The following is a 15,961-nucleotide window of genomic DNA, read 5'->3' as shown; positions in this document are numbered from 1 at the left end:
GAATTACGTCCGTCAAGTTTCTCTCTGATAGGAGCCCTGAAAAGATTACCCTAGCAATACCATTACTAAAAAAATACTGACATACCGGTCCATAGCCAGATAGCTACCTTAGTTTATGAAAACATTGGAAACTAACCATCGTATAATCTTTCATAAACACAAACCACTCTAGACAATTTACGTTTCTTCACATCAGCCTTAAACCCATCGCTCATAGATGGCCACTGAACTAAATGCATGATTATACAAAAACCTCACCTTTAAAATTCCCCAGATTTCTTACTTTTTTCCAAAAAACTCCTTTTCTCTCTTTGAAATTCAAAATCCCCCAGATCTGAGGACTTCACCTCAGACATACAATCACTGAGTGCAAAGTTTGGTTTGGCAGTGTTACTAGTAGAGGTGAGTAAAATAAACATTTATGTTGAGAAACGGTTTCAACCGGTTTGTTGATTTTGGGATAACCGTTTAAAAAAACGTGTAAGTGGGCCTGCAATAAACCCTTGCGAAATGATTCCAGTAGAGCACAATACGATTGCAAAGAAATGTTTAGTAAATTTAGTTATTAAACGCTTTAACTTTAAACGCTTATCTGCCCGTACGCAACTCTCTGAACGTAAACATATTAAAATAACCGCTTTCTCACTAAACGTTTTCTCGCTAAACGGTCACCCGCCCGTCCTCGATTCGCCGCCTGTAAACCGTTAAAGCCCAGCTACACTACTCGCGAAGTTGATCGAAGTTGACCGAATACGATAGTGTGGGCACGAACTTCACTTCGCTTCGGGCAACTTCGCTTCGCTTCGCCCGATTTCCGATTGTTGTCGGTAAATGCGTCCGAGTCAAAGGACTCGAAGCGTTACTCGCGAAGTTGCACGAGTGTGTGGGCACGCACTTCGAACTTCGGCTAACTTCGTCGAGGACTTCGTCGAAGCGTCGAAGCGAGTAGTGTAGCTGACACTTTAAAAGAAGCGCTTTCACCGGCCTGCGATTGACCGCCAGTAAACTTATGCAAAGAAACGTTAAATTATTAAACGCTTTCTCGTTCTCATAAACAGTTACCCATTACCCACCCGTCCACGACTGGCCGCCTATAAACCGTTTATGGGCCTCTAGCATAAATAAACCTATCAGCCTCTAGTTACTACTATCTGCCAGCGTGCCAACTGCCATCGGGCAATTTTCTCTGCAGTTCTTAAACATTGTTTTTGTTTTCGAAGTGGGAAAATTCTAAACATGTAAAATTATTAAAAATAATACAATAACATGTTTTAACAGTCTATAGGGTTTAGTTTCGACTCAACTCAATATTTGAATGGTCAAAAATTAATTTTGAGACGTCCAGAAGCTTGGCAATTAGGTGACAAGTAAATTCTGATCGGCTGTTAAAATCATAGCTCCATGTATGGCTCCATGTTTAAAATATTTATAAGTTGCGATGTAAGTTTGTTTTGTTTATTATTATAAAACATTTTAATTAGGACTAAAGCGTAACGAAAAACTTTTTTTACACGACAATCATCATTTGGGTTTATTTGGATTCACATCAGGATTAAAAATTAACTAAAATGTGAAAAATAACCTGTTATTACGAAAAATGTATGGTTTTTATTGTTCAAACACATTTTGTAATTTGTAATTGTTTCATTTGCTTATTCAAAGTACAAAGTACCTATTTATTTAAAATACTTTGTGAATAAGTACGAATTCGACTGGCTAGCTAAATTTCAACATTTGAGCCAAAAAAACTTTGACAAGGGAGCATGAAGGGAGCTTTCGGAGCTTTCGTTTGTTTATATTTTTTCCTGTCAATTCAAATTTGTAAATTTTATGTTTTTCACAAATTTATTTAGAAATTTAGATCAACATGGGTGACCAGTCAGAGCTGAATACAACATCTTCTATTTTAAGTATGTAAATACCATTAGACTTTGATGACTTTTCTTAAGTGGTTTTAGACTTAATGTTGATTTATTTTCAGGTTCCAAATTATTACGCAAAGCAATTACAAAAAACAATAAAAAATCATGCGTGGCTTGTTGTTGTTTGATTAACGAAAAGTATCTTCTGCCAGTTTTAGATGATGTTTCGGTAGAATTCTTATATCTTGCGAATATAGTGGCAAGTATTTGTAGTTGCAAAAATAATGATTATGCATCATATTTGGAGCTTTTCCAAGAAGATGCCTGATCTAAAAGAATATCATATCATTCTGACACTATATAAATTGAAAATTGTGGATTTATTTTCAGACCACCCAAGGAGAAATGATTTGTGGGAACTGTTTATCGGAACTGATATCAGCGTGTAATTTTAAACGACGGTGTATCTTTTCCAATAAAAAAATGAAATCTGCCAGCATTATAACTATCACTAACGCTTGTAACTCAACTTCAGTCACCAACGAAGTGCCTACTATAAGTTCAATACCTTGTAAAAAGAAAAAACGTGCTGAATCAATAAAGTCTCTTCAAAGTACTAATAAAATAACAGCGGGATCAGATAAGACAGTTGGTAGTAATAAAAATATTGGTAGAGTAAATGGTAATAGAAGAAGAGGATTTGCTAATAAAGATTATAATACATTTGCTAGTCAGCAATTTCCACCGCATATAATCACTGCGTCAGATCACGGAAGCAACGGAAGTTTACTGAGAAGTCAGTCTGCCGATAATGTGGCTAACTACTATGGAAAGGTGTGTCGGGAAGTATTCTCCAAGATGGATGACTTTAAGAAGCACAAGAGCCAGCATTTTAGCGAGCTTACCAATCTTTTCATGAATGAAATAGGACACCCGAGAGCTCCGGTGAGCAGCCCAATCTCCATTAAACCTTCTCCAAAGACTTCAACAAATTTAAGGGAAACTTCTGGGGTTTGCTCCTCTTGCGGGAAGCTGTTCAGACAACTGAATAAACATATTTTAGTTTGCCCGTTTGTTAAGCAGAAAGGAATGAAGAAACAATGTGAGCGATGTGGGAAAGTCCTCACAGACCTGAACAAGCATAAGTGTTTAACTGAGCGCACTTCTTCAAGTCTTTCCAAAACATATCCTTGTGATACATGTGGTAAAATGTATGTTGTTCTTTCCTGCACATATTTACATCATTTCATTTTCTTTGTACTTTCTTCAATAACAGCTTTATTGTTGGCATCTTCAATAGTGTTTATATCATCTTGATTTCTTTTATAGGTTAAACAGTTACAAATCATTATGGAGTCACAAGAAATTTGTTCACAATTTTGACAGTAATAGTAAATCTAAATTAGACTGTCTGATGTGTACGAAAAGGTTTGTCAAATGAATTATTGGAAGTTTTATTTTTTTTACGAATTAACTACTGGCTGTGTGGTAAACTAGTCCCAGCGAGAGCTCTATAGCTCCTACGGACGTCATCAACTTTCGTCCTCTTCCTTCTCACGTGTCTTGTTTTAAAAACGAAAAAGACAGAAGATACTACAGCGTTGAAGTCACTTCTGATCTCTCGCTGGGACTGGTTCATACTAGTCGCAACTGGTTTAACCAACTAACTAACCATCACCGCCGTTTCCCCCTAGGGGTAGACAGACCGCCAAACAACTCGGTATTGGCACACACTCCTTGCCTTATTCACAATCATTCAACGTCTCGCACATACTCTTCTATTATTCTGACTCTTGACATGGCCCGCTCAAGTATCTGATTCAGTTGATCATGCCATGTCATTCGCGGGCGTGTCCGAATTCTTCTACCATTCGCATTTGCGTCATATATTCTCCCTACACTTCTTTCTTTGTTCATTCACTCTACATGCCCATATAACCATTTTCAATTGTTTGCCATTGTGGACATCTGAACAGAATGCAAGGCTGAGGAAATCATAATTAAGAAGTTTAAGAAAGCCACTCTTCGGTGTTTTGGACATGTAGAGCGAACGGGCAGTTAAAGGAGTGTTGGGAGAATGTATGATTCTCAAGAAAATGAATGAAGAAGCCTAGGAAACCTCAAAAAGACTCAGCGTTGTTAAGTCAATTAATTACTCGAGGGTCGGTGCAACACATCAATATCTTTGACATATTTTGTGAATTTGAACAAAGCAAGTAGTGTGTGCAGAGTAGGGTGACGTTTAATGATCTCTGCCTACCTGTGCGGAAAATCGCATGATATTTAGTTACTTTGTTAGAATGCTGATTTCTTGCATTTTTCAGCTACAGTAATGCCAGTGCAAGGCGAGAGCACATGATAACTAAACACGGAACGGCCCCCCTGCCCCACGCCTGTAAAACATGCAGCAAACAATTTCCCAGTACCACCAAATTGAAACGACATTTCAGCACCCATAAGAGTAAGTTTCTTACCATCATTTTTTATCTATACGGCTGACGGTTATGCAATCCACCAACGCGAATAGTCCTGTATACGAATGTCACAAATTATGTGATCCATGAAGTTTTAGTTAAGTTAGAACACACACATTGTGTCAAAACATGCTGAGTGATTGAATGGATTTCATCGAAATGGCTAGCATTGTAAAGGTTAATGTTAAGGGTAAACGGAAAACACATTATAATCTATGCGTTCATAGATGGCGCTAACTTAATTATTTTACAAAAAATATACTTTTTACTTTGTGCTTTAAAATATTTAGATGAATGACTTGTTTGTGGATACAAATACAATATTGTATCGGTGATTCAATCCATTATTGTATTCATATGCCGTACAAAACTATTTATTCATAATTGTATTGCCTAGACAAATAATTCATCTTAATATTTTAAAGCATAACTTGCAAAAAGTGTTTTCTCAAAATAATTAAATTTAGTGCCATCTATGAATACATAGATTATAAGTATGTTCCGTTTTCCCTAAATTTTTAGAATGGGTAAACCTATTAGATTTATAGATGTATATGGGTGTGTGTTTCTTGTATTTTCACTGCATTTTTAATAATTTTATATCTTGTTATATTTCAGATGTTTTATCCTATGAATGCTTCATTTGTTTGGCTAGCTTCCCAGAGACCGCTGCTCTCATGCAACACATGAAATCAAATCACAACAATATCCTCCTGTCGCCCAATGAGATAACTAAAACGTTACCTATCAAGTTATAATATTTATGAACTCTCATTATTTCAAAATGATGCCAATTAAATATAGCCAAAAAAAAATTATATTTCTATAGCATAAATTTACCTTTTGTTACAACTTCACCATTTTGGCGTAAGTTTTTACTTTTTTTTATTGCATGCAAATAATGTAAACTCATGTGTTCTAAACATTTTATTTCAAGTTACATAATCACCCTTCATTTTGTCATGAAACTATACATAAATAGCCTTTAATTTGAATCAATCTACTAATTATATCTTTCATAAATAAATTTGCATAGGGTTAATTGAATTAGTTTTTACAAAGCTCCATTGTCAACTAGTTCCTGTACAAGGTCTGCCATCTTCTGGCGACATAGTTCATTGGATGTCCACACCGGGGTATTTTCTTCAGCAATGCTCGAAGAATCCGTATCCTGCAGACAAAAAAGCTTAGCTCTCATTAAAAGTATTATTGATATGCAAAACAAATCACTATATTATTTATTGCCGGTTTTCCTATTGAGACTGACTCATACACAAATTTATGTATGTATGTAGAAAATATCTCAAAAGTCACATTGTTTGTAAAATTTACATAAATCTGTATTTTGTAATTATATGTGGTCGTCGTCAAGAAGAACTAATAGTAGTCGAAAACGACATTGCTTAGGAAGAAATAAAATAAAGAGTGTATGATAAATAACAATAACTTGTCAATTTTATATATTATGTAGTTTAGTTATTAAATCCCATCAATGACGCTTTTCATAAGTGTTATATAAATACTCTCCGTCTCACTAATTAGATTCTTTCACGCCCGTTCAACATTGGTTTGGTAAAGCCAGCCTCAAACCTGGTTTAATACCGTTTTAACTAAACATTTTCTGACCTTAATATTTACAACCCGTTTTTTAGTAAGGCTGTGTACCTTTTTAAAATGATTTAAAAAATTTCAATGTAAGTTTTAGACCTCACACTATAATAAAATGGCAAGAATCTGAACCCAGTGCTTTCTAAACATTTGCAACCGTGGTGATACGTGAGAGTGAATTTGTCTTTGAAAAAATCCTGACTGAAAATAAATCTGATTTTGGGAACGGAACCAGTGTCGATGGAACGTGCGGGAGCTGCTTATGTAGGTGACCTTTATGCCCACATGTTTCAACCAGTAAGTCGCCCGGCCCTAGTTTGTTCTAAAATATAAATTATGACTCACAAAGGGACATCCTGCGTATGCCTAGTAAAGTAAGGCTAGTAAAATTATTTGTAAAAATATTCTAATTAGCTGTGTTTGTTTACCTTTTCCTGATATAAATCAGGTGCTTGATCACTATCACAGGTAGAAATGGGAATCATATCCAGAGCCAATCCAAGGCCAAACTTTCCACAGCGGTGGAATTCTTCATTTATCCTGTAAAATAGTACAATTTATTATTGTATGTACAATTTCAGGCGAGACACCACGTCATCTGACATTTGAAATTGGTCCGCTAGTAATAACACATTCAGGAACAGTTGTTCAAATGTTGTTCATTTTCTAAAGAATTTAATTTGCCACATTATACAATAAAGCCATAACTGAAAAAGTTTTATTAGTAAAAGAAAGCAGTTTTTACAGGCCAGATACTTTATTTTCTTTTGGGCTTTTAAAAAACAAACTTATCAAACAAATACTCAATTCTTTGAAAGGCCAGATGAGTTCTACTTGCAGTATTTAATTGAAGCATCTAAAATATTTCTGAGCAAACAAATTATCAAACCAAAAACAAATAATTTTGTTTTACTTCGTAGCCTTAACCTCTCGGACAAAGACTATTATTTACTTTGTGTCCCTTTGCGATCTGTCAAAACGTGAAAATTTTTGTGATATTTACGAGTTTTGTTAAAAGCTTCATAACTCACGTTTTGGGAAACGTAGCCTCATTCTAAAAGATGTTTTGGAAAGATTATGAAATTCACTATCGTATTGTATTGTTATACGTAAATATTTGCGTTTTTAAATATGCATTTTCTGAAAACGTCAAAAATATGTAAAAATCGCTGACCATTATTTCAAAGCTGTGAAAAATGTACTTTTTTCTGAGTATCATAAAGAAATAACACTTTCTATATTGAAGAAATATAATTAAAAACTATTAGTCACCTCAAAATATTAACAACAATTAACTTTCAGACTCTAACCGAATTGAAACATCCCAACTAAGGTTGACATGTTTCAAATTCGATTCTCAGCCTGTGAACTTGTTGTGAACAGCAACAACAGCGTAGCTATACTTTCTAGCTGATGACAATTTGATCAAAAGTTAAAATAGGCCTAAAATCTTCTTCTTGATTCATTCACAATCATACAATATCCCCTTCTGTTATTCTGACTCTTGACATGGCCTGACTTTCACTTGATCATGCCATTTCTTCCCTGGATGTCCCCGATTTCTTCTACCATTCATATTTGCATCATATAATATTCTCCTCATGATCCTTTCTTTGTTCATCTGCTTTAAATGCCCAAACCATCTAAGCTTTCCTTTCTTAATCTTACTCATTACTCTTACATCCAGGGCCAGCCTTGTGCAGGCACAATTGGGGAAGTCTGGTCTAGACGCCGACTGCGAGCCGAGGCGCTGATAAGATGTAACACACAGCGGCCTTGAGATTGTTACTAACGCCAGGTGCCGTTTGGATCAGGGCCGTCCCTGCTTATATCAACCTTGCATACTTTGCGAATCTCTAATTTTGAACAGCCATTTTCATAGTGACGTCATAATACGGCCAATCGGTTACTAACATTTCCCATAGTTTGTCTCTATCCATCAGGCTGGTAATCTGATGATCTTCCGGAGTTAGTTCCACCAGCCTGGAGTAGAGGGTCTCGTGGTATGTGCTCAGCAGAGACGCGAGGTGCTCCGTCCTCTGGTCTCTGGAGGTGCAGCAGTAGATCAGGTTGGCCAGGTCGAGGGCGGGGGAGCCGTAGCGCACCAGCTGAAAGTCCACGAGACATACCTGGAAAATGTCATATTCTAAATATTTATACTGTGTTATGAAACATAATAAAACGGCAGCTTTTTTGTAAACGAATATGTTGTTCGAATCTCTTTTTATATTAACTCTGGTACATTATATATTACACTAATCTTTGGTAGCGCTTTACATTTTCTTAATTATGAATTGCAACATATTCTGTCATAATATGTCACTATTGTAAATTATTTATAAACCCTCATTTAATAATAATGATCTCCATCAAAGCTAGAACCATTGTGATCGCTTGACAATTATCATCAGCATAACAAAATGAACTTAAATAAAATATATAACTAGCGCAGACCCATGAAAAATCACGGGGTAGTCTGAATTCTTGACATCAGTTCTGATTTTGAAAATGTCAATCTAAATAATTTTCTGTTAAAATATTATACTTTATTACTTGTCTGAATTCTTCACACAATCAGTTCCGATTTTGAAAATGATACTTAAATTAAAAGCAAATTTGAGTTTGTTAAATCAGATTTCACGCAGGACTAAGAAACGGCACAGACAATTGAAATCATTATGTTTGATATTCAACCATTTTATCACACTTCATCAAAAGTTTAATTATGTACCTATATATATTTTTTTTTTTTTAAAAGAAAGACAAACATTCCCGGGTTACGAATAACCTGACAATATTTGAAAATCTCCTACTACCACCACAGAAAGCTGAAAATGTTGCTTGTGTTGTGATGGAGGACTTAGCCGGCCGAGGAATTGAACACACTACGCCTGAGTGGGACCCAAGCACGATGTCAACTCGGCCACCGACCGGTCAATTATTATAATTTATTAATATATTTATTAGCATTTGTGTTCACCTCTATAATGTCCCCTTCTTCTGAATACTTGAATAGAATGTTATTGGTCCAACAATCTCCATGACAGAAGACCGCTAATGGTTCCTGGGGGGAGACCAGCGAGACCATTTTGGTGAAGAATGTTCCATCGCCAACAAATTCACTGAACTTCTTCAGATACTTGGAGCTGTCTTGGTCGGATGGTAGAGCCTCTTTTACCATGGCCAAGGCATTTCTAGCTGCTACCCGATAATAGCCCCTATACCACTCTTCATTCTCAGTATCAAATAGTCCTGCAAAATACAAATATAAAAGTATTTCAGAATGTGTGAATTTTTCTCTACAGCATTTTTTAATAGTTATTTTATATTTTATTATATATTTTGATAAAAGGCAATTGCTTTTTGTGACATCAGTAACTATAATTATTATATTAACCATTCATACATACAGGGTACCCGACCAGCACATACCCGAAGGATTTTTACCAGCGATTTCTGAGCATATTTAGAGTTAAAAATGTGGATGTCATTTTGCTATCTTATCTATTTTTTTTTCAATTAAAAACAAACAAAAATGATCCACTGATTACGGGCACGGGTTCAATTTTTTTTTGTCTTATGTGAATGCCGTACAACAGTCTCAACTGCTTCCAACCGTCTGGAACCCGTGAGACTATGACATCCTCAATTGGGGTATGTTCTGGGGATATGGGGATGTACCTGGCCATTAAGATTTGCTCACCAAACACAGCTTAAGTTATTTCAATTCTGAATAATGGTCTTACACCAGGGCGATACTGAGAGCATCTTCCACTCTGGAATTAACAATTTAATCAAATAAAATTTACTTGCACACGCCGGGATTTGAACCCGCGATCTCTGGATCGCTAATCGAGAACCTTACCCCTCAACCACTGAGGCCGTCCGATGCTGCTGGAACGAGACAGATTATGTATCACATGACCTGTTAGACCCAGAGGCGACATGCGATGGAAAAATATTTATTGTTTGTTTTTAACATTAAAAATATGTCATCGGACAGCAAAATGACATCTATATTTTTTACTCCAATTATCGCCCACGAATGGCTGGTTCAAATCCTTCAGGTACGTGCTAATATACCTTGAATATATATCAACAAATTAGCGGTTCATACAAAATGAGTTCAGTTTTATTTCATAACGTGTAAATACTGTGTAACAAGCAACCATTTTTCCTGAGCATTCCACCTTTGCAGGACTTCGAACCGTTTTATCATCAACAGGAAGTCTAATTTTCTAGTGCTGAAGCTTGAATAATGATTGGTCGTCAAGCAATCATTGCTACATAACAGTACCATCAAAGATTACTCATTTGTTGACAACTTTAATACAGTCTTTCTGCTTATGTGTCTTAGCTTATTCTAGAATGGGAGTGAAGTCAAGTGCAACCTTGAACTAAATTAATAATGTCTAGTTAACCTTTTCAATAAAAATAAGACAGTTTTAATACTAGAGGTTAAATCGTTAAACATTCTACCTTCTCCAGGCCTGAAACAACAATAGCAGACTTTCTAACCTCCTTACTTATTATAACAGACCTGTGAAAAATCATGAGATATTATCTCAGTAAATCTAATATAATAATAAGGCTTTCTTGAAAATGGAAACTGGGCAGACTTTTGAAAAATCAATCTTGACAAATCTGACTTCACTTTTCAAGATTAACCGGGTTGTTTCGGAGAATTTGAACAATTCTTCAAATTATAAGTTAATTTCCGAGTTCTGTAAAAGATGTTTTCAAGTTCTGTTATTATTTCAGTTCTGCCAAGCAACTAGCCAGTAGAACAGAAGCCGAAAATGAACCTTAAAATTTGATGAACTGTTCAAATTTTCTGAAACAACCCATCCAGATATTTAAACAAAAGAAATACAAATTTCAAATATATATAGATTTAAAATATTTTTATGGTTGAAAAAATATTATATTAAAGTTAGGTACTTTATCGCCTTGCTGAATTCTTCACACAATCAGTTCCAATTTTGAAAATGACAATTTAATTCAAAACAAATTTGAGTTCATTGAACCATAATTATGATTTTGATTGATGATTTTGGTGTTTTTTTAAGTAGGTACCAAACAGAAAGTTTCACTCAGAAAAACCAAAACAATAAAAATATATATATATATATTATTTACCTTCGGAAATGCCGTCTTGGAGATTCAAAAGCTCGTAAAATTCTTCAGGCTGCTGCTGTTTCATCGCCAGAGACAAGGCATGAAGTCGAGCTAATTCTATAAGAACTGCCCGACACTGATCTGTTGATAGACCGAGCTTTCTATCGGCCATGCTAAACCCTCTGCATTGCAGATCTTCCAGAAGTAGAACATCATTGCGGGCCACATAACAGAGAGGAATAGCTCCAAAAGGTTCAGCAATATTCTCCATGTGCTGATCTTGGAAAGTCAATAACGCTGGTATTATCTTTGTGTAAAATGCAACTTCATTGCAAAACAAAGCGTCGCTTTTATAGGCTTCTCTTCTCGCTATGCTGTCGGGGAGGCATTTGTATATTATAGATCTTGCCCAAGGCTCTCGGATATCTTGAGAAACTATTTCGTCAGAGTTTTCAACGTTCAGCGATGTTCTCGTCTCAATTTTGTATCCTTCGATGTAGATTCGGTAAAGCATGGCTGTGTAATTGTCCCCCCTTCCAGAGCCTGGTGCCAGCTTCAAAATAAATTAAATAATGAGTCAAAACCTTTTAAAAAATTGTTTTATTGTTCATTATAAGTACATATACTGTGTCATTTGTTACTTATTGTAAAAATATATATAGTTTAATTAAATGAGGAGGCAGATAATTGTATAATACTCATTTTATGTCTCTGGATGTAGTGCCGTTACCAATTAAAATATCACTTTAATAAGTTTTAGATTCACTAAACTCTCAAAAAATATTAATATTCTAGCGCAGACTTGTGAAAAATCAAGTGATATTATAACTGTACACAGACAATCAGAAATTTACCATTGAAGAAAACAATAATACTAATAAATCTATACAAAACATGAAACAGAACAAGACACAGAAAAATAAAAAGATGGCAGTCACAACTAGGAATTGAACCCAGGATCTCCTGTCTTACTTTAGCTTTTAAATGTACCTTTCGAATGAACATTGTAAGCAAATAACGCTTTCTTGAAAATGGAAAAGCGCAAACCCTTGAAAAATAAAGAAAAACAGATTTCAAAAAGGTATAGACTGAAAAAATAAAATCTTGTAGGTAGGAACCTAAGTACTTTATTGCTTGTATGATTTCTTGACAAATAAGTTCAAATTTTGAATAAAATTTTAAATTGAATAAAATTATAATTTCCTGTTAAAATACAATAATATATATAATATAGGTAGGTACATATATACTTTGTTGCTATTCTGAATTTATCACACAATCAGTTCCAATTACGAAAATGACACTTAAATTCAATGCAATATTACAAGGGACAGACACAAAACCGAAATAAGTATTTTTGATTATTTAAAAATAAAACCTTGTAATTGAGCTTCCATTTCACACAGCAAACAATAATTTCCTACAAGCATATTTCACACGAAACAGCAAATAATAAATCAAATTTGCTCTACCTGAAAGGCTTCCAGAGTGACATCAGGATCTTCCTCATTCATCAGCTCTTGCAAGAACTCGAGACTGACTTTACTGTTCATTTTGACACACTTATTACGGACGTTGTACTCTGTTATAAAAAACTGGGACAGCCCAATTTAGCTGCAGGCAGCATCCTAAATGCTGGAGATGGTGTACTGAATCTGAGTGCACTGGTGGACATGACGAATGATGAGCAGGAGCTGTGCCCATATAAACAACGACAGTCAACAGTGGGGAGCTAAGTGGTTAATTTGATCCGTAATGGGGCTCTGTAGTTAAGTGTTGGAAATTTACTGTAATCAGAGCTCTCCCCTGAAATTTTAAATGCAATTCAAATCACACAGGGCGGTTCAAAACATACTTACAGTTTTGCCCCTCCTATTAAATATATATCTATGAGTTTATTTCAATAACTTTTTAGTTTATAAGATGGTTATAGATTCTGTGGCAGTATTGAATATAACAATATCTCTAAATCGTATACAACAAAATCACTATCTGCATCTCTCTGTGCGCTTAGATCTTCTAAACTATGCAACGGAGTTTGATAGTGTATTCAATACCATTTAGAGAATTTCTTCCGGAAGGTTTATATATATAATACATTGATATTATATTTATTGAAAGTAGAGAAAAGTCGACAATCGCCGGGTTTCACGTCAGCTAGTTAATTTACAATTTCAGCAGTTTTTGGTGCAGTTAATAAATTCATATGTATTATGTAACTGTTTTTTACTTACGTTTTTCCTCAATATTTTTCTTTCAATTGAATTTCATAATAATTAAAGATTTTGTTTTTTTTATTGAATGAAATGGAATCTTGGAAGTGGATATTAACCCACTTTACGACATCCAGCTAAAACTCGGCAGATAAACTCGTTGTCGATGACAATTCATTCTATCAACACACTCATGCACACATTTGGTACTGTTACTTATTTTTCATTTAAAAAATGCCTATCTTTTCTAGTCAACAAGAACAAAATACCAGGGTCACAGAAATCAGACTGGGTATTTTCGTTGGTTATTATCATTATTAAAATTATTGCTCATTGAAAATAAATTTACAAGGCTCTGAAGCAAGCAATACTATCAATATATTTTATTAATATTCTCTCAGAATAAACCCACTTATTTTGATAATATATTTTATAGTTAAATATATTATTCTCGCTGGTGGTAAACAAGCAGTGCTCTTTCTATACTTACATGGACCAATTACCAGATTACTGACGTTTAACAGTTTTTTGGCGTATAAAGATAAAAATGAATTGGTAACTTTATTTTTAACAGACGTGTAATCTTAGTCGAGTGCCTTTCATTAACTTAAAAAATATCATTTTACACAAATCAAATTAAATTCAAAATTGAAACAACGTACCTTGACAAAGATTTTTATTGATAGAGTGACTTTTCTGTTTTCTCACACAGGCAGCAGCACCTATTGTGTCGCTCCTGGTAACCTCCCATAAATTTATAAGTACATTCTCACCTGTGATACTATTATATATATTTTTTTTATTTTTATAGTGAATACCTCACAAGAGTCCCAACTGCTCCCGTCTGGAGCCAGTGAGACTATGGCATCCCCAATTGGGGGATGTTGTGAGGCTGAAGGTAAGTGGGGAAGGGAAAGAGGAAGGTGGGGAAGTACCTGGCTATTCAGATCTAGTCACTAAACACGGCTAAAGCCATTTGGAGCAACGTTTCAATTCTGAATGGTGGTCTTACATCAGGGCGATACTGGTAGTATCTTCCACTCTGAAACGTGCCGCAAATATACTATATATTATTTTAACTAATTGATTGTGAAATAACACAAATTAATCAAATAAAATTTATTTGCGCACGCCGGGTTCGAACCCGCGACCTTCGGAATGGCAGTCCAATGCGTTACCACTGAACTGTGCCGGCTGTCAAATATTAAATACAAATATTATTCTTTCACAGTGTAGAAAAAAATCACTGCATTTTGTATGTCTGATTAACAAATTAATGCAGTTAGAAAATAGTGAATCTTTCCAACCACCCAGTCTGGACATATCAATGATACAAACCATTTAAATTAGTGATGTGTGTACCATCTGACATCACTTTATTCAGCTCACAAGCTGAGTAGACCACTCACTGTGCTATACACAACTCTGGGTGTGTGTTCCGTATTCAAATGGATAGAACAATAATAACCTAGCTAGGCTAGGTGAATGATAAATGATCAAAATAATAATACTTTAACATAGTATTTGGACGAGGTTATATGTAATGATGATTTGTAAATGCTGCAGTAGGTACCTACCCACAATGAATGTTTTTTCGTTATTATCAACAAAACGTTTAAAAAAAATGCATATCAGTCACAATATAAATAGATAGAACTTTAGGAAAGTAGCCGAAGGCTCGCTTTTGGTCCATCAATTTGAATTTTTACACAAATCACACGAAATTCATCACTTTCACTCGATATTCCGGTAGGAAAATAATTTGAAAATAACAAAGCCATTTTTACCATTTATGATATTATGTAGTATGTAAGTAGGTACTGAATATCATGATATCTGCAAGTGTTATATGTTTAATGAGGGCAGTGCAGTGCATTTAACAAACAAAGAACATGCTCAAAAAATGAGTATATGCACTTTGATGCCCTGACCCCTGTGCCAAAGTTGATTTCGAGGGGTTACTACCTTCTTAACAAATTATCATCTTATCAGATAGAAGGACACAGTTTTTCCCAAAAGGAAGCAGAAGTCTGGGACGCCCGAGGAAGACATGGCACGATCAAGTGGATCAGATACTTGAGTCGGGCCATGTCAAGACACAGAATAATAGAAGAGTATGTATGAGACGATGTATGAATGTGAATAAGGCAAGAAGTGTGTGCCGAGACCGAGTTGTTTGGCGGTCCATCCTCTCTGCTTACCCCTGCGAAAATGGCATGATGGTTATAGTTAGTTAATACCACTTAAGTTAAGTTAGTTGCACTTCCAATTGTCTACAGGAAATCCGGAAACTGGAGGTTAACTGAAATAGGTAGGAACCAAACAGGAGCACTTTGAAGAGGCCAAATCCCACCCTGGGATTGTAGCACTGTGGTGATAAAGAGGTTAGGCATGATACAGCATTACAAATGGAATATTGTAAAGTAAATAAATTAAGATAAATCAGTCATAATGATTGTAGATACTTACTCATCATCATGCAACTTCCTTGGAAGGGTAGACAAAGAAGATCATACTCCACAAACTCTATCAACTATATATCTACATTCATATCAACTAAAACCTTTAATTTTCTCTCAAATGTAGCATTTAATTTCTTTTATAAATGAAATTGCAAGTATGATAGGTGATAGGTGTAGCCATTTAATTTGGTAGAAAAATCATTTTATTTAACCCAATCTCTGCT

General features: G+C 35.1%; 2 protein-coding genes across 5 annotated transcripts in view; one reads left to right on the top strand and one right to left on the bottom strand.

Annotated features, from left to right (window-relative positions):
* Positions 1-1,772: 1,772 nt before the first annotated feature.
* LOC149417359 (uncharacterized) overlaps positions 1,773-15,961 on the top strand; it is a 239,074-nt gene continuing 224,885 nt past the window's right edge. Inside the window, exons 1-6 of one of the 4 annotated variants that reach the window (XM_089639989.1) lie at positions 1,773-1,910; positions 1,982-2,121; positions 2,253-3,073; positions 3,192-3,290; positions 4,187-4,323; positions 7,632-7,848. In XM_089639989.1, coding sequence (XP_089496115.1) covers positions 1,868-1,910; positions 1,982-2,121; positions 2,253-3,073; positions 3,192-3,290; positions 4,187-4,323; positions 7,632-7,672 — 1,281 coding nt within the window. In that variant the 5' untranslated portion in view covers positions 1,773-1,867 and the 3' untranslated portion in view covers positions 7,673-7,848. Of the gene's footprint in view, positions 1,911-1,981; positions 2,122-2,252; positions 3,074-3,191; positions 3,291-4,186; positions 4,324-4,954; positions 5,095-7,631; positions 7,849-15,961 lie in introns of those variants that run through there. The other 3 variants (XM_089639988.1, XM_089639990.1, XM_089639991.1) reach the window with 3 other exon arrangements.
* Positions 5,265-12,752, bottom strand: LOC149417362 (uncharacterized). Its single transcript, XM_089639992.1, has 6 exons — positions 12,535-12,752; positions 11,084-11,615; positions 8,925-9,196; positions 7,859-8,073; positions 6,373-6,484; positions 5,265-5,507 (listed from the first exon to the last, which is right to left on the bottom strand). Exons 1-6 carry the CDS (start codon positions 12,613-12,615, stop codon positions 5,391-5,393), a joined length of 1,329 nt encoding a protein of 442 aa, XP_089496118.1. The 5' UTR covers positions 12,616-12,752; the 3' UTR covers positions 5,265-5,390.

The sequence above is a fragment of the Hesperophylax consimilis genome, chromosome 15, assembly GCF_061612785.1.
Source record: "Hesperophylax consimilis isolate HC1 chromosome 15, BYU_Hcon_1.0, whole genome shotgun sequence".
NCBI classification, from domain to species: domain Eukaryota; kingdom Metazoa; phylum Arthropoda; class Insecta; order Trichoptera; family Limnephilidae; genus Hesperophylax; species Hesperophylax consimilis.
The sequence above is the reverse complement of the archived record's forward strand: the minus strand, read 5'-3'. Positions and strand labels throughout refer to the sequence as shown.